The sequence below is a fragment of the Sprattus sprattus genome (genome assembly GCF_963457725.1).
Source record: "Sprattus sprattus genome assembly, chromosome: 2".
Taxonomy (NCBI): domain Eukaryota; kingdom Metazoa; phylum Chordata; class Actinopteri; order Clupeiformes; family Clupeidae; genus Sprattus; species Sprattus sprattus.
In genome coordinates, this window is record NC_137921.1 from 38,573,157 (window position 1) to 38,595,534 (window position 22,378).

Genomic DNA, 22,378 nt, shown 5'->3' on the forward strand with positions numbered 1-22,378 from the left:
TTGATACCAGACATTGTTATTTCCCCTCTCCCCATGACTATGCCATTGCAAGCATCCTACCACCCCATTAACACAGCCGTAAACAGGACGTAAACATTCATACCTATCCCACAACACCAAGGAATAATCAGTGCCCACTAAACCAAACAAGTGGAATGCCAGGTGTTCCAGTAGACAGACGGGATGTGGTTGCCTCATTAAATCAGTGCCACTGATAACGACCTGTTTCATGAGATTCTTCCTCTTTATTGGATATCTCTAGCTGAGGAACATAAGATAGAGGTAGGGAGAGAGAAACACAGAAAGAGAAAGAAAGAGAGAATGTGTGTGTGTGTGAGTATGTGAGTATTCCTTTCAACAGTGTTTCCATAGTAACTGAGCCTGTGCAACACCTTCTTGGACATGAAAACAGTCAATGTGGGTCCATGTGGGTAGATAATAAACATCCATTTATTATTTGGATTTAACATCACTGATACATTTGACTGTACAGAAGCAGGAAAACTGCATTCAATTCAGATTCAGATAAATCAGATCAGAGTCAATCAATCAATAAATACATACATGCAGTGAATGACATAAACAACAAATGCATTTCTGCAGTCATTTTGCAAAATCGTAACAAATAAATCAATAGGGTGGCCTCTTCAGGCACTGTTACAAACCTTTTCCTATGACAGCTACACCAGGAAATGGTGTCTGAACTCATAGACGCCATGAGAACTTAAGGTGTAACTTCACCTCTATAGCTCTGAACCTAACTGGGTGTGTGTGTGTGTGTGTGTGTGTGTGTGTGTGTGTGTGTGTGGGGGGGGGGGGGGGGGGGGGGGGGGGGTGAATGATGAGTCTCAATCAGGAAATGAAAATGAGACTCACACTCACAGACGGGGGCTGGGGAGGTGGGCTGCCCATTTCATGATGTAGAGAGGTCCCAAACAGTCGACTCTACTTCGGCATGCCATTTTCAATCCATAAAATGCTTATAAAAAATTAAGACAATGGTAACTCTGTCTTTAATAGTACCAACAAGGATGTGTTTCATCTTAGCACAGTCGAATCATTTTGTTATAATTACATTTACCAGTAAGTGTGCAGGACCTTTAATGGAAGTTTTCCCAGACTCAAAACCCATAAGGTCAGAAAACCCAAACAACAACATGTTAACTTACATACAGGAAGGAAAGAGAGATGAAATATATTTAAAAAAACTTACACTGTTGTGTTTAATTGAGGTATATCGTCACTAGGAAGACAGAGCACCTCCCACCCCTGATTTTTACGGGATTTCTGCTGTGAGTCTGCGAGAAAGCCAAGCTCCTGATATGACTGGGTTTGATGTTTCTCTGGAAGGGACAGTCTGCTCTCCCTCTCCCAAACACCTGGAATAGCTTTAGCACTCTGCTCCCATATTCTGTGTACCTGAGTAATGAGAAGTGGCTTTGTTTGTCACAAACCTCAGGTTGTTATTTTCACATTCTTTCCTAAGGCACCACTACCAAGCTACATTCCTGTGCATGGCTCAGACTGCAAACAAATAACTGCCATTAGAGTATACATCCAGTCTAATCAAGGTCCAAATCATCATTCATGTCTTATGACACTGTAAAGGTTCATTTTCAATTTCCGGCCTCGAAATCTAGGGGCCCATAAACTTTGCTCCAGGTTCTGTGTACTGTCTTTCTGGGAGATAGACAAAGATAGTCTGATGAATCATTTTAAAACGAGGCTCATACTGAATGGAGCCTTTGGAGCCCATCAACATTCCTAGTTCACTTCACTACCCTGATGATTCTCCTCCTCTTGGTTTGGCCTGCAGTTGTCTCCTGAGGGAGAGGTAAACCAGTAAATAGCCATTTTGTCCATGCCTCTCTGATTCCCCTATTTCAGCAAATGCTTAGACCCTGATTCTTAAAATGCTTGCTATAATTACTTAAAGCTTTTTCTTTTGTAGGTTTAGTGTTAGTTTGTGGTTATCCCTGAAATTCAATGAATGTAAACTTGTAACACAAGAGCATTTAATTTATGGGATGTATCAAGGTACCAACATAAATGCATACAATAAATAAATACTGGTCCATATGCAGTATATAATGCATTCTACAGGACACTAAATGCCCTACGAGTCATTTATCATTGCTACAGGAAAAAAAAGCCTACATGATGTGCGATGTTTCAACAGAGCATGTTTGGAAAGAGATTTGACTGTTATAACAGTCATTTTATCTCAAGTAGCTGTATTCCCACCTGTGAGCAAAGTCATTCCTCAACCTCTCTTAAGTGAGGGAAGAGGAGTCAAAGTGCTACAAGGAGAAAGATGAATGGAGAACTACTTGAAGCGGGGAGGCCAAACAATGAATGACGTAACGCTACGTTTGGCTAAATTCCATACAGACCAACAGACAGAGTCAGTGGGTACCAGATGTTAATATATTGACTGAAACTGCTGATCCATCTATCACAGCGCCAATAACTTCTTAGGTACTAAACACTCCTTAATGACTGAACACCATGTGGAAAAGGTAAAGTATGATGCTATTTCCAGTTGTTCCAGATCGTCCCTCTGATTGGCATGTAGATTAACAACGGCGTGTAGATTTACTTTGTTGAGGATACACTATGCTAACAACTATCGTTTGATATGTTGCAGTATTTTTTGAGTTAAGTCCTTTGTTAAGATGCAGTGTAACTGATCTGGGTCCAGCTTCTTGACATGATTTAAAAACAAAATGCATCATAATCAAGAAGCAGCACTATCCATCACGACAATGATAAAAACAACAAACACATAAATCTTCAGTGGGTGAACAAAACATATTTATTACAACCTTCTGAGTTTAAAAAAAAGGACAGAGCATGTGACTTTCAACATCATCAGTTCTGGTCAAACACCAATCTTTAATGTATTCAACTGACTTATGACAATAACGATAACTTGTAAATGACCAGTGATTATTCCCCACATTTCGTCTTCTTGTTGTCAGGTGTGTCATTCAATTGAGAGAAGTGCTCTGACATGGCAGCCAGCGCACGGTACCGATGAGAAATGGTGTTCTTCACATCCTTGGGAAGCTCAGCGTAGCTAAAAAAAAACAATAATGGCAATATCGTGAATTCTGATGCAGACTTGTGTGCATGTACACATAAACCTCCATTTTAAATATTGTTCATGACAGATCATGACTTTTCATTAAATCTCAAACTTTAAAAGTAACAAGAAATGTATGAGGTGTCCCCCCCCCCCCCCAAAAAAAATCCAAAGCCATGGAATTTCTGCATCATTTGTGATTGATTTGATTGAATTCAAAATCAAGAGAATTGAGAATTCCTGTAGCAAATTTTGGCCATAACAATAATTAAAAACACCAGTAAGATTTTGGTGGGATCACAATTTTTAGGAATTCCCACAGGATATCAAAAAATTAACACTCAAAATCACTACAATTTTAAGAAAATCCAGTCACTTTGGACCACAAGATCCTAGAGGGACAACTCATAATTCTGAAGATACACTGCCCTCTAGTGGCCATGTATTAAGCACAAAACTAGTTGTAAAAGCCCATATTCTCACGTTTTGTCAAAGCCATCTGGTTGGAAACATGGGTCCCATCCAAAATCTCGTGGTCCTCTGGGCTCAACAATACGCCCCTGTAAAAACAGAATCTTTTAAAGTAATCATACAGCATACAGGTATGTGATTGATTGATCAAGTGATCAAATGAGTGGTAGGCCATGGTAATTTGTCTACCTCCGTTTCCCCCCGAAATAACTGTACAGGCTCGTCTTTTCCTGCACAGAAAGCAAAGGTGCAAAGAGCCCAGGCAGATTTATCCTCAAAGCCTGCCAAGAGTTTGTACAGCCCTGGGCATAAGCATAAGGGAGAAGGACCAAACAAGAGAGAAGCATACTTCATGGATTAACAATTATTCTGTCATATGTAAATCATAGTCATGTTTAGAGAGCATCTATAAATAAACAAGCTTCCTAACCTTCGGGCTTCAGCTTATCCAGAAACCATTTTCTACATAGGAAAGTCAAACATAACAATGATTAAGAACAAAGCACCACAGCGGAAGGGATGAACAGTTATGAACAACTCGTTGTCAAACTCACATATACGGCCCAGGAAGACCACCAAGGGCTCTAAAACATAGACAGGTATCTTCTACAATGACGGGCCCATCAACCTGCAGAAGAATACAAGCTAAAAATTGGATTTTTGTTGTTGCTGATGGTAAATATTTAATTTAAGGCTACACAAATGAAACCAAAAATTCAAGCATAGGTTTGTCACATTTACGTACTTGTTTAGATGCCTCTTTACATTTTTGAATAGAGATGTCATCCGGTTCACCTTGATATTCTGGCACTACAAAGATAATACACTCATGTAAAAATTATCCATTTATAACATAACATGGTGTATTTCAATATGTTCATGAGCATAGAGCCACTCACAGTCAATCTTTTTCGAGATTAGTTTATAAGGAAACTTGTCTCCAAGAATTTGGACAACCTATTCAGACAGGAACAAGGATATTGGATTATGTATTGAAGGACTGAAATCCTTATGTATAGAAGTACTGAATGACTGAAACAGATTATTTTTTTAATTAGGCTGTGATAATACAACATAACGTAAAGCAGATTATAGATCTTCTCTAAATCTTCTATACAGAATACAGAATCCTCAAACTTCCTGGGGGGAAAACTGGTTATGCCTGCTTTGCGTGCAAGGAGAATTTAGCATTCAGTTTGAATGTATAGACACCACAGAGGCGTTCAAATGCATATCGGCTGATCGTATGACAGGCAGGTAGTCCAGTGAGTTCCTTACCTCCTCTAATTTTTTGGCATTTCCAGTCACAAATACCACTGATCTTACACCCGGTACTGCCATGCTTGCTGCAACTTTTCGTGAGCACGCATAGACTAGCATCGGGCAGTGACAGATTGGAAGAAAAAAAAAATCGAGAACATAAACACATCCGGTTCTCTGATAGCCCTAACTGACCAATCAGAGCGTGTTTTGTGTGTACGGCTGAGAAATGTGTCCGGGTTGATTACACGTTTCAATGATGTGCCACTCGTGGAGGCTGAAAGCAAGACAAATTGGCAACTGTCCGAACGCTAACGGTCTTGCAGATTACTCATTTCAAGTACTAAGCTTCTAATTTTGAAGAAACTTTACCTTCTATTCGTAAATTGGACGAGGGCGAGGGTCGTTAGAACATATTTATGAAGTTAAGGTGGTGACCAGTTGATTATCCGCCTGTCCTGTCCAGCGACTGTTTACTTTGACTGAAGTTAGCAACACTTTCTCTGTGCTGCTTTTGTTTCAGCAGAGAATAATTTGAGAACAGTTCAAAAATAATGAGTTTGTTGCCACGCACTACAGAGGAGCTTAGCTCGGCGGACTACTGGGAGCGTTTTTTTCGCAAACGTGGAGACAAGGCATTCGAGTGGTATGGCGACTATCATTCTCTCTGTGGAGTGCTGCACAAATACATCAAACCCCGTGATCAGGTAATACATTTAGACATTTGTTGTTGATTGACAGAGCCGTAAAACTTGAAAAACACTATTTGCCACAGGAATGCATATATCATTGCCTGTAATTGCATATTTATTGTGCTCCCATACAGGTACTGGTGGTGGGCTGTGGTAACTCAGAACTGAGTGAACAGCTCTATGATGTGGGCTATCAGCAGCTCACCAACATTGACACTAGCGAGACAGTGGTGTCAAACATGAACCAACGCAATGCTGAACGGCGACCTGGCCTGACTTTCCAATTAATAGATGCCACTGAAACAGGATTTGAGGATGGCAGCTACCAGGTGGCGCTAGATAAAAGCACCCTTGATGCCATGGCCTCTGAAGAGGAAGGTGCACTGGCGAAGAGGATGTTGACAGAAGTAAGTAGGGTGCTGGCGGTTGGCGGCCGTTATTTCTGTGTTACTCTGGCCCAGGAGCATGTGGTGCGTCTAGCTGTGGAACACTTCTCCAGTGCAGGCTGGGCCATACGGCTCCACTGCATGACCAAGGAGGAGGACCAGGACTCAGACTCCACCACATTTGCCCTTCCAGTCTTCGTTCTTATTTGCACCAAGTTTAGGCAGCCCCCCCCTTTCCTAGTGCTGGAGATGTGCTTGGGTGAGGATGGTGCCCCTAAAAGACTTTCATCTGTGCCTGACCTTCTGGCTGCCGTAAAAGAGAGGCAGGCGTATGCCCTCTTACGGCAGAAGCTCCATGGAGGTACAGACTCAGCCAGCAGCCCCTCTCTCACTCTGTGCCACACAGCCACAGGCTTGCCTCGGTACACGCTCACTGTGAAGGACAGCCCACCCAATGCCAAGGTGCCACGTCTCAACCATTTTGCAATCTTTATAGGTAAGACGTTCTATCTGCAAAACTAAACATTCCAGCAAATGTACAGCTGTCAACACTCCTTGTCTTTAAGTGAGACTTAAAAAAACGGAACATTGCAGCTAAATGTGCAGCTGTCAATGCTCTTCTTGTCTTGGAGACAATGCTCTGACATTATCTGTTATTGTATTTGATTTATTATGATGTATGTTAATATGTTATGTTATTTGTTAATATACATGCACTAGGATGTTGTTTATGGCAATACAGTGTTTATACAACGTATATACATCTATACAGCACACATGTTGTAGTATGGGTGTGTGAAATCACTAACTTCTGTTTTTACTGTATAATAACTCTATTGTGTGGTGTCATTATAGAGTTAGAACTGTATAACATTGATAGATAACAACAACAACATCATCCTGAGTTACAATTAATTTGTATCCACAGTGCCACAAGGTCGTGAGTCTGACTGGCTGTATGGGTCTGCTGAGGGCCGTGTACAGTTAGCGTCCAGTGCCAACTTCAGACGCCTGGTTATTGTGTCTTTGCACCGAGACCAGGAGTATCAGGACATGCAGGCTATCCAAGCAGAGCTCTCGCCGATGGTGATGGAACTTGCTCCTCCAGGAATGCCAGCCAATCAGCAGGTAGAGATAATTGCCACAACACACACATACAGTGCCACTTGAAAGTATGTGAACCCCTTAAGCACTTAAGCGTTTTCTGTTGTTTTACCATGATTTTTCATTTTTTTATCACCAATTTTCCATAGATGAAATGTCAGGTTTATGTTTATCATTTGCATGTACTTGTTTAGAGGAAATTGTTTGAGTAGCCAAAAAACTACATGAAACATGGAATTAGTCCATTTCAAAAGTAAGTGAACCCCCAGCTGAATTGGTAAAGTCAAGCAGGTAACAGATTCAGTGAAACTTATTTGGGTGCTTAATTAGTCAATTAAGCAAACCGATCATCTGAGACATCCTTAGGGAAAGGTTTGGGCAACACAGATTAAAAGAGAGAGGAAACCAACCAAACTACTGTAGTGCCAAGGTGTACCCATACAGATCAACAATGCCAAGAGGAAACAAGGGTAAATGTACATGGGTCTACAATCAGACGAAAATTGTTGGTTTTGATCGTGACAAAATAATTCTATCTCGGACTCATCTGTCCAAAGAAGGGACTTCCAGAAGGCCTTTGGTTTATCCAAGTGCTCTCGGGCAAAGTTGAAACGGGCAGTTTTGTTCTTTCTTGAGAGCAGAGGCTTCCTTCTAGCAACCCGATCATGAATGTCATGTCTATTCAATTTTCGTCTGATTGTAGACCCATGTACATTTACCCCAGATGCTGCCAGAGAGGTCTGAAACTCTTTAGAGGTGATGTGTGGGTTGACTTTTACCTGATTTATTCTTCTTCTGGTGCTTCTTGGTGATGGTCTTGATGGGCGTCCACTTCTAGGCAGGGATGCGGTCATGTTGAATGCCCTCCATTTCTAAATTATTTGTCTTGGATGGATGGATGGAGCTGGAATCTTTTGGAGATGGTCTTATAGCTTTCCCAAGACTGATGGGCTGTCAGAACCTTCTTCCTGATGTTCTCGGATATCTCGTTTCCTTTCGGCATTGTTGATCTGTGTGGGTACACCTTGGTACTACAGTAGTTTGGTTGGTTTCCTCTCTCTTTTAATCTGTGTTGCCCAAACCTTTCCCTAAGGATGTCTCAGATGATCGGTTTGCTTAATTGACTAATTAAGCACCCAAATAAGTTTCACTGAATCTGTTACCTGCTTGACTTTGCCAATTCAGCTGGGGGTTCACTTACTTTTGAAATGGACTAATTCCATGTTTCATGTAGTCTTTTGGCTACTCAAACAATTCCCTCTAAAAAGAGTACATGCAAATGGTAAACATAAACCTGACATTCCTTCTATGGAAAATTGGTGATGAAAAAAATGAAAAATCATGGTAAAACAACAGAAAACTCCTAAGTGGTCAAGGGGTTCACATACTTTAAAGTGGCACTGTACACCCATTGCGACAGTTGCAGTTAGTTTCTATGATAAAATCTCTCCCTATTGCTGCCTAGGTGCCCTTCCTCTCTGTGGGAGGGGATCTGGGTTGGAGGAAGGTGGTGGGGAAGGGGGTCAGTGAGCTTACAGGGGAGTACTCTGTGGAGGACGTCAGAGGGGAGGACGGCCATCTTTACCGCCGACTGATCTTTCTGAAGAACGACCAGCTGGTGCAGTCTGAGAGTCGTCTCAGCACACCGCCAAAAGGTGAGATTAGATCATAAAAAATACTTCAGAGCAAAAAGATTACCCGTCATGTATATAATGTTCAACGTGAAAGTGCAGATAAAGTGGAACCTCAACAGAGGATCCTAGGGTTTGCATTTATTACAATCTGTTACATTTATTACATTAAATTTATCACAGTTTATTACTTAATTTTACATTAATTCATTACTGTTTCATTTTTACAGCTCTATTTCTTTCCCACGTATATTCTTTACAACAAATACTCCATATTGCTCTTTTCCTGTACAAGCCTATACTATCAAGCTTCAGGCCCTTACCATGATGCTCTCTTTTGAATCAGCATCTGCAGCCCGCAGGAAGAAGAATAAGAAAAAATCATGTCCTGCACCTTCCGAAGCCACTCCCAGTGCTCCAGGTTCTGATCCTTCTAGTCCCTCATCTGTAGATCACAGTGTCCTTTGCTGCACTCATCACGAGGTCATGGTCGCTGGCTTATCCATGTTGGGGTTGAACACAAGTGCCAACAAAGGTAAGTTATGGGGTTGTGTGTCATTAACACAATGTTAAGTGGCAGCTGTGTGCTTCAACTAGCACCAATATGCTATAAAAGATACATTAATAGTGGCTTCATAATTCTACAGAGCAACCAATATCTGTGCTGCTCGTGGGACTGGGAGGCGGAGGGCTGGCCCAGTTTGTGCACGACTTTGTCCCATCGTCGCAAGTGGATGTGGTCGAACTGGACCCTGCTGTACTCGACTTAGCTAAAACCTGGTTCGGGTTCCAGCCAAATGACAGACTAAAGGTCACACTGGCTGACGGACTGGCCTACATAACCTCTCTGGAGATCCAAGGTAAGAGAAGGAATGCGCGAGGAACGGCATAAATAATACAAAGGGACAACATGTGTTCATTGGGTGTGAAGTTTGGTTAGTTTGGATGATAAGTTCCGGGTCTGGAGCACAGTGAAATTCTTGTTGGATGTATCTTTCTCTCAAAATATCCCCCCTATCTTTTACTTTCTCTGACATTATACCTCTGACCTATTTATAGTTGGGCATTCTTATGATGTCATCATGTTTGACGTTGACAGCAAGGACCCCAGCCTTGGAATGAGCTGCCCTCCGCCTGCCTTTGTAGAAAAGGCCCTACTGGAAAAAGTGTTCTCCCTGTTAAGTTCACGAGGTCAGATCTATATTATCATCACTCATTAGAATAGATTGTATTGATCTCTGTTTCCTGTAATGAAAGCACTTTATTTTCTACCAGCATTTTATTGAGACTAATCTACCTAGACCATCAACTCTTGTAAATCAATTGCTACAAAACAGTAATTCTGTCAGTTGAACTCTGTCTACGCACTGTTCACCTTGAATCTATTTTTTCTCCATTCCTCCCATCTTAGGTGTGTTCATGTTAAATCTGGTGTGCCGAGACACTTCCTTACGGCAGAAGGTGATGGAGTCTGTGCGAGAGGTCTTCCCCCGGGTGTACTCCCGCCCTATCGAGGGTGAGGTGAACGATGTGCTCTTCTGCTTGAGAGAGGCAGCCAAAAGCAAGGATACTGGTGTCCCTGAAGAGCTGAAGAAGGCAGCTAAGAGCCTACAGGGGGCGATGCGAGCACACAGCCAGGGCGGACCTGGCAGCCCACACATTGATATCGCTGCAATGTTGGAGGATCTTAGAATAGCATAAAATCAGATATCACCATGGAAGGGCATGACATTTGGAAAATACGTGATATATCATCATCGTATAGATAATCATCTCTGGGTGATTAAATATGAATGAAACATGATGATCAATAATGCAAGAATCTAGGAATGTTTGTACAATCTTCTCAGTTTCTCAGTTTTCTAGTTTTGTTGCCTAAGTATTATTGAAAAAAAGTAAAGGCACTTTCAAAATGTTCAAGCCGGGCTCTGTGCTGTAACTTCATTGTCTGATTTATTGGTCATGCTAGAGATGTGGCTGAGGTATGTATGTATATAAATTATATATATAGAAAAAAAAAGTATTTACAGCCGCGGAAAAAAAAAAAGAGACCACTTAAAAATGATCAGTTTCTCTGGTTTTACTATTTATTGGTATGTGTTAAAGTTAAATGAACATTTTTGTTTCATTCTGTAACCTATTGACAACATTCCTACCAAATTTCAAATAAAAATGTTGTCATTTAGAGCATTTATTTGCAGAAAAATGACAATTGGTCAAAATAGCAAAAAAGATGCAGTGTTTTCAGATCTTGAATAATGCAAAGAAAACAAGTTCTTATTCATTTTTAAACAACAAAATACTAATGTTTTATCTTAGGAAGGGTTCAGAAATCAATATTTGGAGGAATAACCTTGATTTACAATCACAGCTTTCATGTGTCTTGGTATGCTCTCCACCAGTCTTTCACATTGCCGTTGTGTGACTTTATACTACTCTTGGCGCAAAAATTCAAGCAGCTCGGCTTTGTTTGATGGCTTTTGACCAGGGGCGGAGTGGGACACAAAAATCCACCGGGACAATTCTGACTGCACCGGCCCACCACCGGCCCACAACGTGCCCAAAACTGGCCCAACCCGCATCCCCTCCACCTCCCATATCAACTACACAAACAAACGGGCGGCTTTTGATCATTATTGTTAGATTTAGTGTTGATGTGTGGGTGACAGACATGACAGTGACAGTGACAGTGTATTTGTATATGTACATTTATGGAAATACGGAACAAATCGCGTCCCGTATTGGCTCAAATGTTATGCTAATTCGCAACAATGTGTCCTGTCAACTCACTCGCATTTAGTTGACGGCTGGTTGAATAAATCCGTAATTCTTGTACATTTTGATGCACTTTCCTCCAGCATCCGCCTCTTTTTCAGTCTGGCCTTTTTGCCCCCTCCTTTCTCCTTTCTCTTATGTCCCTCAATCAGGTCCACTTCACCTGCTCACTCTCCCTGATAGCCGCTAATTTATCTCCCTAGGTTCACTTGATAAAGGCACAACGATACGCATTTCCCATGAGGCAATTTGCTCCGACCATTCTACATTCAACAAAAAACGAATTCAATCGCTGGCCAATTTATATTTGTGGTCATGAAAGTAGCCTAATGAAGCGTCTGAATAAAAAAGAATTACATCAATATAGGAGGCTAAACAAAAATCAGAAGGTTGGATTAATGGGAGTGAGTTTGACACACACCATAGGTGTGATGTACAGAGACAAATAGAGCTATAAATAGTGGTTGGACTGCTGAACCACACAATTCTCAGAGAACTTAGAGATTTTCACGGGACCATGATTTGACGTACATGCAATCTCGATGGGCCGCTCATGAATTTGACACAACGGCTGCGAAGGCCGGTCTGCAGGCTGGTTCTCGATAGATTATTGGCCGACCGGCCACTCCGCCCTTGCTTTTGACCATCCATCTTCCTCTTGATCATATTCCAGAGGTTTTTAATGGGATTCAGGTCTGGGAATAGGGCTGGCCATGACAGGGTCCTGATGTGGTGGTCCTTCATCCACACCTTCACTGACCTGGTTGCGTGGCATGGAGCATTGTTCTGCTGGAAAAAACACTCCACAGAGTTGGAGAACATTGTCAGAGCAAACGGAAGCAAGTTTTTCTTGCAGGACAACGGTGTACTTTGCCTGGCTGATGTTAGCAAAAGACCATATGGATTGAACCAAAGAGGACTGGAGGTCATCTTCTCTGATGAGTCCAATTTTCAGCTTTGCCCAACACATGGTCGTCTGATGGTAACACGGAGTCCTGGAGAGGCCTACAAGCCACAGTGTCTTGCACAATTTGTTGGAGGATCGGTGATCTGGGGATGCTTCAGCAAGGCTGGAATCGGGCAGATTTGTCTTTGTGAAGGATGCATGAATCAAGCCAAGTATAAAGTTGTCCTGGAAGAAAACTTGCATCCTTTTGCAACCATGTCAGTGAAGGTGTGGATGAAGGACCACTACATTAGGACCCTGTCATGGCTAGCTCAATCTCCAGACCTGAATCCCATTAAAAACCTGTGGAATGTGATCAAGAGGAAGATGGAAGGTCACAAGCCATCAAACAAAGCCGAGCTGCTTTTTGCGCCAGGAGTAGTATAAAGTCACCCAGCGGTAAAGTGAAAGACTAGTTGAGAGCATACCAAGACACATGAAAGCTGTGATTGTAAATCAAGGTTATTCCACTGTAACGGACAGAGCCTCGGATGCCGTCAAAAATGTGGGTTTGGCCCAAAAAGCTCAGAAACAGGAGTGAGGGTTCAAATATAAGTTTTAATATGCTTTAAATATCCTGGAGAACTGCTTAGCCTCTTAATTAACAGAGGGCAAACAGCAACAGTCTCCAGAACTATCACCTGCTAAGCCTCTATCTGCAGAGGACAACATTCAGCAGTAAAATAAATAAACAGAGCCTGCTAAGCCTCTAAAAGCGCAGAGGACAACAATCAGCAGTAAACAATGGCCAACAGCAAAACACATACCTGACAAGACTAACTGAATTAGACAGAACAATGAACATATATACCTGGCGGCCAGCACCATTTCCACAGCCCGTGGTAGACACAAAACACACCAATACAACAAAGACAAAACAGACCAGGGACGTGCAGTGAGGTTCGGAGCTGGTGAGGCACAGAAACCGGAAGTGATTACGTCATTTTGAGCTCTAGTTTAAACTATATATATAATGTATATATACATGTATATGTCTATGGTTTTAAAATTGTCATCTGATCAACTGAAAAAACGTTGTTTTATTGTCTAATACCATTATTTTCAAACGATTGTTTTTTTATTGTATTATGATGAGTTATTAATAAGATATTAATAGTTGCAAGCTAGTGTATGTAGCCCTCCCACCAATGATATGGCTCATTTCATTTTGTCTGGAGAAAATATAACTACGGTGGTGGGATGCTAATTTAAATGACCATTTAACCAACTCGGACAGCTTCGAAAAAACAATTCCATATTTATTTACACAACATATTAACATGTAAACAGTTAAACACCGCATACATAGCACACAATACCAAAATGTTCTACTGGCCAGTATAATTTAAAGTTGGTGCACTTTCGTTGGAGCTCATAACCGTCAGTTTGAGGTGAAACAAAATGAATTCACTCACGATTATCAGTATAGATCAGTGGAAATCCGTTGTCCTCTTCTTGAGTGAATGCAGTCAGGGGCTAGTTTAGCTCAGGATTAGCACCTACCTAATCTGCTCACAACTTCAAGGCAACTTTCCTGCATCAACAGCCTTTAGCTTCTTTAGGTTCGTGTTGCGCATGAATATGTAGTCCCGTTGGGAAACGTGAAATACTCCAATGCAAATGTGTAATACTACTGTGTTAACTTAAAATACTTAAACGTTCTTAGTTAATTCAACATGCCTCAGGTTAGCAATGCAATCTTCCATTTTCGCTGTCAAACTCAAGTAGAGAAGTGAAGAAGAAAATCCAACGTCAGATTATATACCCAACAAGTGCCCTCTCGCTCGCCACCCTTCTTGAATCCGTGGTAGTGCGTGCCTCCCTTGCAATATTTTTCAATGCGTTTTCAGCTCAACTCAAAAGGTTCTACGCTTGCGCACGCATGCGTAAAACCCAGTTTGGAGTGATTTCGCAATCCTAGGGGAGGCACTGCCTACCCTGCCCATAGACTGCAATGCATCTGCCTCCCTTGACCGCACGTCCAATGCTCATTGGCTGATCACTGGGAACCGGAAATGTTCAAATTCAGCGATTTTGATAATAAAAATGCTCGAAATGATCGGAATCATGCAGAAATGACACTCGTAACACAGATAACTAGAGAAATATGAATATTTATTTTATAATACATAAATATATATGATTATTATACAAAAAAAAAAATATTTTTTTTAAATATTTTTTTTTTTTACTTTTCAAAATGACAGGTGAGGCTCTGCCTCCCCTGCCTCCTATGACTGCACGTCCCTGAAACAGACCATAGCCCCTTATACATGTGTCACTATGAGATACAAACATAGTATTGTCACGATCCTCAATCAAATAAATAACTATGACATAAATAAATTATGTGTCCAAGGTTTGTTAAAATCCACCTTATCCAAGTGGTGTGGCCCAAACCACTTTTGGTGTCCCCCGCCCTGCTAGTCTGGGCAATTAGCAGTTTAACTGAGGTAGGATCCAATTGTAATCAGTGGTATGAGTGTGTGTGCGCGTGTGTGTGCAAACCATGTCTGTTGGGTGCTCTAGTGGTCGCAAACGTGGGACAGAAGTGTGTTGATCATGTGCGGTCGCACCACGGCCGTCACATCCACCAAATATTGATTTCTGAACACTTCCTAAGTTAAAACAATAGTATTGTGTTGTTTAAAAATGAATAAGAACTTGTTTTCTTTCGAGATCTGAAAAAACTGCATTTTTTTTGTGCTATTTTGACCAATTGTCATTTTTCTACAAATGCTCTAAATGACAATATTTTTTTTTGAAATTTGGTAGGAATGTTGTCAGTAGTTTATAGAATAAAACTGAAATGTTCATTTTACTTTAACACATACCAATAAATTGTAAAACCAGAGAAACTGATAATTTTTAAGTGGTCTCTTAATTTTTCAGCGGCTGTATTCATCTTGAAGTTGCAAGTTCTTGTTCAGGACTACTAAGCATAGCATATTTTGAAGTTATGTCTGGGTTACAGTATATAAACATTGGCTCTGCTGGAGAGCATCTCATACAGTAAATGTTCTTCTGTTATGGTGGCATGTTAAGATGAAACATGGATGACTCTCCAAAAACTATTTATTTGGATCTTTAGTGTCCCTTCTGGGGCTTGTCCTTGTCCAGGATCATGTGCAAGAAAGATTCATTTTTTGCGCATGATTCTGACCTGACACTGCAGCCAGATATCGTGTGAAACAAACATTAATACTATATTGAACTAACCAGTTGTTTGAGCGAATTAGAGAGGTTCTGTATACTTGCTTGCTATACTGGCCACGAATATGTCAACTTTCAAACCGAGGTGTGGCTGGCTGCTCACTCTTGAACTAACCAAGCGCGTGCGCAAATGACCGTTAGCTGTCAGTGCGCGAAGACTCGTTTTCTCGAAGCAGAGATTGTACTAGCCAAGTTAGATCAACAGAATACTTATTAGTTCGCTGAATGGGAACACTGGCTATATGAAATGGCTGAGAAAATGTTTTCTTTTTCACTTTCATTTGTCTGTTCTACTTAGCCCGTTTGTTGGAGTACTGACGTTAAAGTGTAGTCAGACCAGTCGTGAGTAGACTTTTCATGTCCTGAAGTGGACCGTTCTGGTACCGAATGTGGCAGTGATATGAAAGCGGATATTTCGACATTCTCTTTTCAAGTTAGCCAGAAAGGTAAGACGGGGCAGTTTTTGTATAGCTTTTTCAAGCAATGTTTTTTAGCCGAATGGGGTGGCTAGCTCGCCTAAACCCTAAAAGACCCCCCTCAAAATATCACTCACTGGCCATTGCTAACAATAACTCCAAAGGCATGTACAGTAAGCTAACTTGCCAGCTAACGTTAAAGCCACTTGTTGAAAGCGTAGTAAGTTGAGAGCCTTGGCGAAGCATCTCTTCGAAGGCAATGAGTTAATTCATCCTTTAACAGTAAATGAATCATTTTTATTGTAATGTAAATATAAAAGAAGTAAAGGGTGCTTAGATGACTACGGCATCATTACAGAGTGACAGGCTTCTTTCTTCCTGCTTTGAACTTGAGGCTGGTCTTCATTTCAGTCACCTGCATCCCCGTGGCTGTGTCACCATGGGTAACCAGGGGATGGAGGAGCTCATCCCTTTAGTCAACAAGTTGCAAGATGCTTTCAGTGCAATTGGACAAATATGCAATCTGGACCTCCCTCAAATCGCTGTTGTTGGGGGACAGAGCGCAGGGAAGAGCTCAGTATTGGAAAACTTTGTTGGCAGGTAAGATTAAATTGATTTAACAAGACAAATCTGCACTGATGGTTCAGTTGTACTTCCATGCCTCACGATTATTAGTAAACTGTACCTAAACTGTGTGTGTGTGTGTGTGTGTGTGTGTGTGTGTGTGTGTGTGTGTGTGTGTGTGTGTGTGTGTGTGTGCCTTGCTTTATTGCTTGTTTTGTTATCACTCTAATTCAAAAACTGAAGGTCAAACCTTATACCAAGATTTGGGCTATTTTCTTAAATAATAGATTAAACCATGTGCAAATTCATATAACATATTACTAACTCTTACCAAAACTACATCTTGTAACATTTTTGAAGTACATTGTATTATAGAATGTTTGTTGTACCTATCAATAAATTAAGTGCATAGTGCCAAAGGACACTTTATAGAAAGTGCGAATAGAATTTTCCCTAGCAGTTCAATCATAGGAACTGTGTAGAAGCCATGACCAGTTAAGGTCTTGGGTGGACTCTTTTCAGGTCTGGTGACTTTGCTGTTGAAGTGGCTCATGGCTGCCCAAAATGACTGTGCTGTGGTGACAAAGAACAGTGCTAGGGGCTAGGGCTGTTATCAGAAAACATGGGTGCGGGTAAGAAGGCAGGCAGGAGGGTTTTTACTGTGACCCTGCAAATCATGACAGAGTTTGGTGGCAAGGCACATTTTTTAGTAACGTAGTCACACGTGTTATCCCTTGCTTGCCTGAACAAGTCCATGTAGCTGTGACACAAACTCATAACAGAATAGTATTTGTCCATACAATGCTGACTGTGTTATGCTGCAGTGTTGCTGTTTAGCTGTGGGTCTTTGGCCCGTGATTGACTATTTCAAAAGTAGCGCTTGGCCTTTTCAGCCAGCACAGCTCTACATACTTAGTTCATCCCATGGGAAAAGAGTCTGCCTTCCCCTCTGCTGTGCTCCAAATTAATCAAGAAACTTGGTGCCTTTCACCACTCTTGACAGCAGTTCACATCCACTTCTTAAGAGTAAGTAGATACTACACTATGTTTGTCAAGCTCTGTGCCTACCGGTGGTAGAGTTTGCCTTAGTGCAACCCTTTGCTGGTAGGGATTTTTGGATGCTCAGTTCATTACTCCTTCAGTAGCTTGAGCTTGATTTCTGTTGCTTGATAAGTTAGTAACACCGACTGAATTATGGATGAAATGGGACTCGTGTCCTGAGCTATTTGCAGTAAATAAGCCCAGTGCAACCCACTACTGTAAATCAGAACAGAAATAAGATTTCGTCACATAGCATAAGATTCAAGAATGCTGTTTTGGGGTGAGAATCCACTGAGTTATTGGGTAATATGTCATTGAAAGTGATTGCAAGAATTATAATTAAAAAAACAAGTGAACTATAGAGATTACTTTCAATTAAGTTAGCAGTCAAAGTAACTGTTGTGAATATTTTTATGAATGCTGTTTGAGTCATTCAGTGGACCTTAAATTAATTCGCTCAACAATACTGCTTTTGGCTCTTCCATTCCAAAACATAACTTTGGTTATTCTGCTTTGCCATTTTTAAATCAGTCTAATGCAAGTGATCTACTAAGAACAATATGTTCATGTTGTAGAGCCAAATTCCCATTGAGCTTAATTTAGGTCTGTCTAGGGCATATGTGTAAACTATTACTAATATTGGGCCTCATTCTCGACCTTTTTCTGTAATTCTTCAGAAATGTTTCTTACACGACTTTGCAAAAACAACGTAAGAGAAACGCTTCCGCTGCATTCCCGCACGCTTGAAAATGTGTTCCTAAGCAGCCGAAGTCTTCTCAGCTGGGTTCCTTCCGATTAGTTTCTTAGGTTGATGCGCGTTCTCGTGAAAGTGGATTTGCATACATACACGCCCTGCCAGCTCCTTATTAGGAGACGCAATTTTAGAAACGTGTGCTGTCGCAATCTCCCGAATTCACCTCGTAACAGGTGTTCATTAATAAGGTGGAGATATTGTATGACGTTGAACGTCCGAAGTCCGTAAAACACATTTAATTAGGTGGTGTGGTGTGAAGTCGTGAAGACCGGTCCCTAGTAGGAGTATAAATTGCAATGAATTCATCCTTCGGTACTTGGAGATTGGGTTTAGTGTTTATTTATTTATTCACTTACATTTGCAGTGTTCATGTCATTCACATTCAGTCACTTAGCAGACGCGGCCTTTGTCCAAAGTGACGTACAAGGGAGAGAACAGTCAAGCTACGAGCCATGTAGACCTAGTGTAACAATGAATACTACCTCGTATAATTATGACTAAAAATGTAAAACGTAATTGTTAATGATACAAATATTCTCGTATTTATTATTATCATAATTATTTTAATCCGAGGATGTCTGTAGAGCTGACATGAACGCAATCACCAACGGGTTCTCACAAATTCAACCGTTAACCCTTTTACTGTAATACGGAGTTTTTTCAAATGTCATTCCTCAACGCGATTCCTCAAATAACCACAAGATGGCCCGTGGAATCCCATTTGAGAAGATTCCGGTAGAGTTACGACTGCTATTTCGAGTTCTGAAAGTTGTCTGAAGTTCAGAAGAAAGCACAGAAGAAAAAACTAACGAGAATGCAAATGTTTTCATATATGTTTCCGAAGTGGAATCCTTCTGAAATCCTTCGGAAAGTCTTCCCAACTGCTGTCGAGAATGAGGCCCATTGTTTTCAGTGTCGTTTCAAAGCTAATGCATGATTACATGAAAACACTTAGAGTGAAACTGAAAACATACAACATCAATATCATACAAATACAGGCACACCCTATTGTTTTGTCAGGGCTTGTCCACCAGTTGGATCTCACAGGAAATACTTCCAGTATTGTAGTGGAACAACACTTCACACATTTCTGTGTGACTTGTTTGATCTGAAGTATCACTTTCACAGAGTTTTGAGTCATATAGAGCTCTGTGTTTGTGGTGTGTCAAAATCTAGGTCAGGTCAAAATGGCATTGTTTGTGGGGCATAGAATGCGTAGGTCAGTGTCCCAGATCTCTTCATAGTATGTACGACACAACATTTTCAGGAAATCCAAAGGTAGCAGAGACAACAGGGTAGATAGCTGTCTGTGTGCTCACATTCATGATGGATACGATCTGAATCTTTACGGAATTTTAAAGAAATGTTGATGACTCTAAGATTGTTGTGTTCTTTCTAATGTCCCAAATGTCTGGCTCTTGACAATGGAAAGGAAGTTAGCTTGAGGGTTAGATTGAAGTTTGAGGCTAAATGTTGTCTGTAGCTGCTGGAAAAAAGTTTGCAGCATTCAGTCGTGTGCCGTCAAAAATCCTTGGCAATGAAATGTGGCAGCACTAAGAGAACCCTGAAGAATTGGTGTAAGAGTGGTAAATCTCCCGTGCATTATCTCTCCATGCTCTCCAGATGGAGAGACAATGAGAGAGAGAGAGGCCTTGATGTAGGCTATGGGAAATAGTAGCGATGGCAGTGATGCAGAAGAAAAGTACAGCTCTAGAATTAAAACAGTGTTCTTATTTGTTTGATTGTGTGTGTGTGTATGCGCAAGTTGTCTAATCAGAAAATAAGCGGCAAACTTCTGAAAGGGAACTGCAAAACATTGTTGTCATGATATCTGATGTGATATGAATAGAGAAAAGAAGTGACTGGGTGTTCAGGGTGGTGACAAAGTTATATCCTAGTTTTTGGTCATTGATTACAAAGTAATGATCATCCCTGCTGTCTATTTACACCAGCGCAATTAAAAAGCAGTTTACAATCTTCTCCTGAACAGTTGACACCTGCCAAGTCATAGTCCATTGAGTGCCATTTTCCAGAACTCTTCTTTTCGCTTGACAACATTTTACTTTCACTTCTTGAAGTGTTATTACTCACTCATGAGAGTGAGACCCACAGAATGTGTCCTATAGCTCCACTCTGTTCCAACATGCCTCTTTCTGTTTATAAAGGTGTTGATGATGGGCTGACACAAATATATGCATACCTCTGGCTGCATGCCATGAACCCATATATTAAGCAACACATAGTCATTTTAAAACATACATGAGAGTCATTATTGTAGCCTCATTTGTGTGCATGGCCTGTTTGTTGGGTACTCAGGTGCTGACAGAGTGATGTTTGAGTCACTGCAGGCATGGTGTGTATTACCTGCAGTCAGTCTCTCCACAACACCACTACTGTGAACTGGGTTAGCTCCTTTGGCTGTTCCCCTCCTACCCAGTTTATTTTCCACCACTGGCTTCCTCTCCATTTCCCATTAGATCAGTATAGGCTGGGAACAGGACATGTGCTGTCAGGCTCATTATCTTGGCCTTGGAGAAGCTTTTCCTGACATGGGGCCTATTGTATTCCCAGACAGCCGCCTCCTTCTTCGCAGCGAGACCCTAAAGCCACCTCATGAGCATGCATACGATTCCCAGCAGACATCTAGCCCAATGCCTAATTTACACCTTTCCTTCCAATATTATGACTCAACTTCACTTATAAGACGTTGGTGAGAAAGTACAGAACAGTTTATCAGCTTGATGGTATTTAGGTTATTCAGCATTCCCTGTGTAATGCAACAAATATGTCTGGAAAGAGTTAGAGTATACTCTACTCTACTCCATATTAGAGTCAGGCATGGACTCCGAATGTAAAACAGCCATAAATAACTGAATATGATGGCCAGAGAGATGGGTGAGGTTGATGGAATGGGTTTACTGTTTCACCCTCTGGCCAAACAAGCTGTCGAAGCTCGTCTGAGCCTGCTTTGGCACTAATCTTACTCCAACTGACTGCGTGTGTATTTGTATTTATGTTTATGTTTATGTTTATGTTTGTCTGCATGCCTTCCTTTTTCATTTGTCTGTTAGTGACTGTAACAGTCACAAATTATTGTTACCAATATTGTGGCTTAATGCCCCACGAATAATTTCTTACCAGTATAAAACTACAGGGACTAATGTTGAGTCGTGCATGTTTATTTGTGAACAGTTTTTCATGCATATGATTGTGCCTGTATGACTCCGCTCAGGGACTTCCTGCCCAGAGGTTCAGGGATTGTTACACGAAGGCCCCTGGTCCTCCAGCTTGTCAATCACAATACAGGTGTGCTAATCACCAATACACAGACCATGTTGAAACTGTTGTCCTTAAGAAACGTCCTTTCTCTATTTTTTCTATGTATGAAAACCTTCATGTTGCCAACACCTTTGTTTCTGCAATGTGTGGTGACATAATTCACATACCAGTTGTGCTATCTCACACTCCATTTCAACATGTACACTATAGCTGCCACTAAATTAACTCTGCTGTGTACTCAGGTTGCATGATGTGATATTTTTGCTATCTTGGACAAAGTGTTACATTTTACATTTTCCACTAGGGGGAGACCTCTCCTCTTATAAACAATGTATTGATACCTTCAACTCCCTGATCCCTTTTTTGTACCCAGAATATGCTGAGTTCCTCCATTGTAAAGGCAGAAAAATTACTGACTTTGAAGATGTACGGAAAGAGATTGAATCAGAGACAGAGAGATTGACAGGGGCTAATAAGGGCATCTCATCGGTCCCCATCAACCTACGGATTTACTCACCCAATGGTAATTCCAGTCCTCAGTATTATCTTTCTTTACTCATTAGCCACATATTATCCTGACAACTCTGTGTACTGTCTTTTAACAGGGGTTGTAATCTCACTACAACTTTTGTTCAGGGATTGACTTTCCTGATCAATCAATATCTGCCCATACCCATAATCATCTGATTCCTGTTTACATCTCCTTATTGTTCCTATTTACTTTTAATGTCGCCGACATGCATCTCAGAAATCATCATGTC

The 22,378-nt window shown here is 41.1% G+C and overlaps 3 protein-coding genes across 6 annotated transcripts in view; 2 read left to right on the forward strand and 1 right to left on the reverse strand.

Moving 5' to 3' along the window:
• Positions 1-2,803: 2,803 nt before the first annotated feature.
• On the reverse strand, positions 2,804-4,946 carry itpa (inosine triphosphatase (nucleoside triphosphate pyrophosphatase)). Of its 2 annotated transcripts, none has more exons than XM_080833264.1 (8): positions 4,835-4,946; positions 4,456-4,513; positions 4,302-4,366; positions 4,111-4,184; positions 3,987-4,018; positions 3,746-3,786; positions 3,569-3,645; positions 2,804-3,079 (listed from the first exon to the last, which is right to left on the reverse strand). In XM_080833264.1, exons 1-8 carry the CDS (start codon positions 4,934-4,936, stop codon positions 2,950-2,952), a joined length of 579 nt encoding a protein of 192 aa, XP_080689390.1. In that variant the 5' UTR covers positions 4,937-4,946; the 3' UTR covers positions 2,804-2,949. The 2 variants fall into 2 exon arrangements, with proteins under 2 accessions (XP_080689390.1, XP_080689389.1); XM_080833263.1 differs by having other exon boundaries at positions 3,746-3,858.
• Positions 4,947-5,092: 146 nt separating this feature from the next.
• mettl13 (methyltransferase 13, eEF1A lysine and N-terminal methyltransferase) lies at positions 5,093-10,608 on the forward strand. Its single transcript, XM_080831944.1, has 8 exons — positions 5,093-5,523; positions 5,643-6,390; positions 6,823-7,022; positions 8,464-8,653; positions 8,976-9,164; positions 9,277-9,489; positions 9,689-9,820; positions 10,041-10,608. Exons 1-8 carry the CDS (start codon positions 5,371-5,373, stop codon positions 10,328-10,330), a joined length of 2,115 nt encoding a protein of 704 aa, XP_080688070.1. The 5' UTR covers positions 5,093-5,370; the 3' UTR covers positions 10,331-10,608.
• A 5,111-nt stretch (positions 10,609-15,719) lies between these two features.
• Positions 15,720-22,378, forward strand: part of dnm3a (dynamin 3a) — a 29,166-nt gene continuing 22,507 nt past the window's right edge. For 2 of the 3 annotated variants that reach the window (XM_080833221.1, XM_080833219.1), the window contains exons 1-4: positions 15,720-16,009; positions 16,391-16,579; positions 21,571-21,644; positions 21,991-22,140. In XM_080833221.1, the coding sequence (XP_080689347.1) occupies positions 16,419-16,579; positions 21,571-21,644; positions 21,991-22,140 (385 nt within the window). In that variant the 5' untranslated portion in view covers positions 15,720-16,009; positions 16,391-16,418. Of the gene's footprint in view, positions 16,010-16,373; positions 16,580-21,570; positions 21,645-21,990; positions 22,141-22,378 lie in introns of all 3 variants that reach the window. The other variant, XM_080833220.1, reaches the window with a different exon arrangement.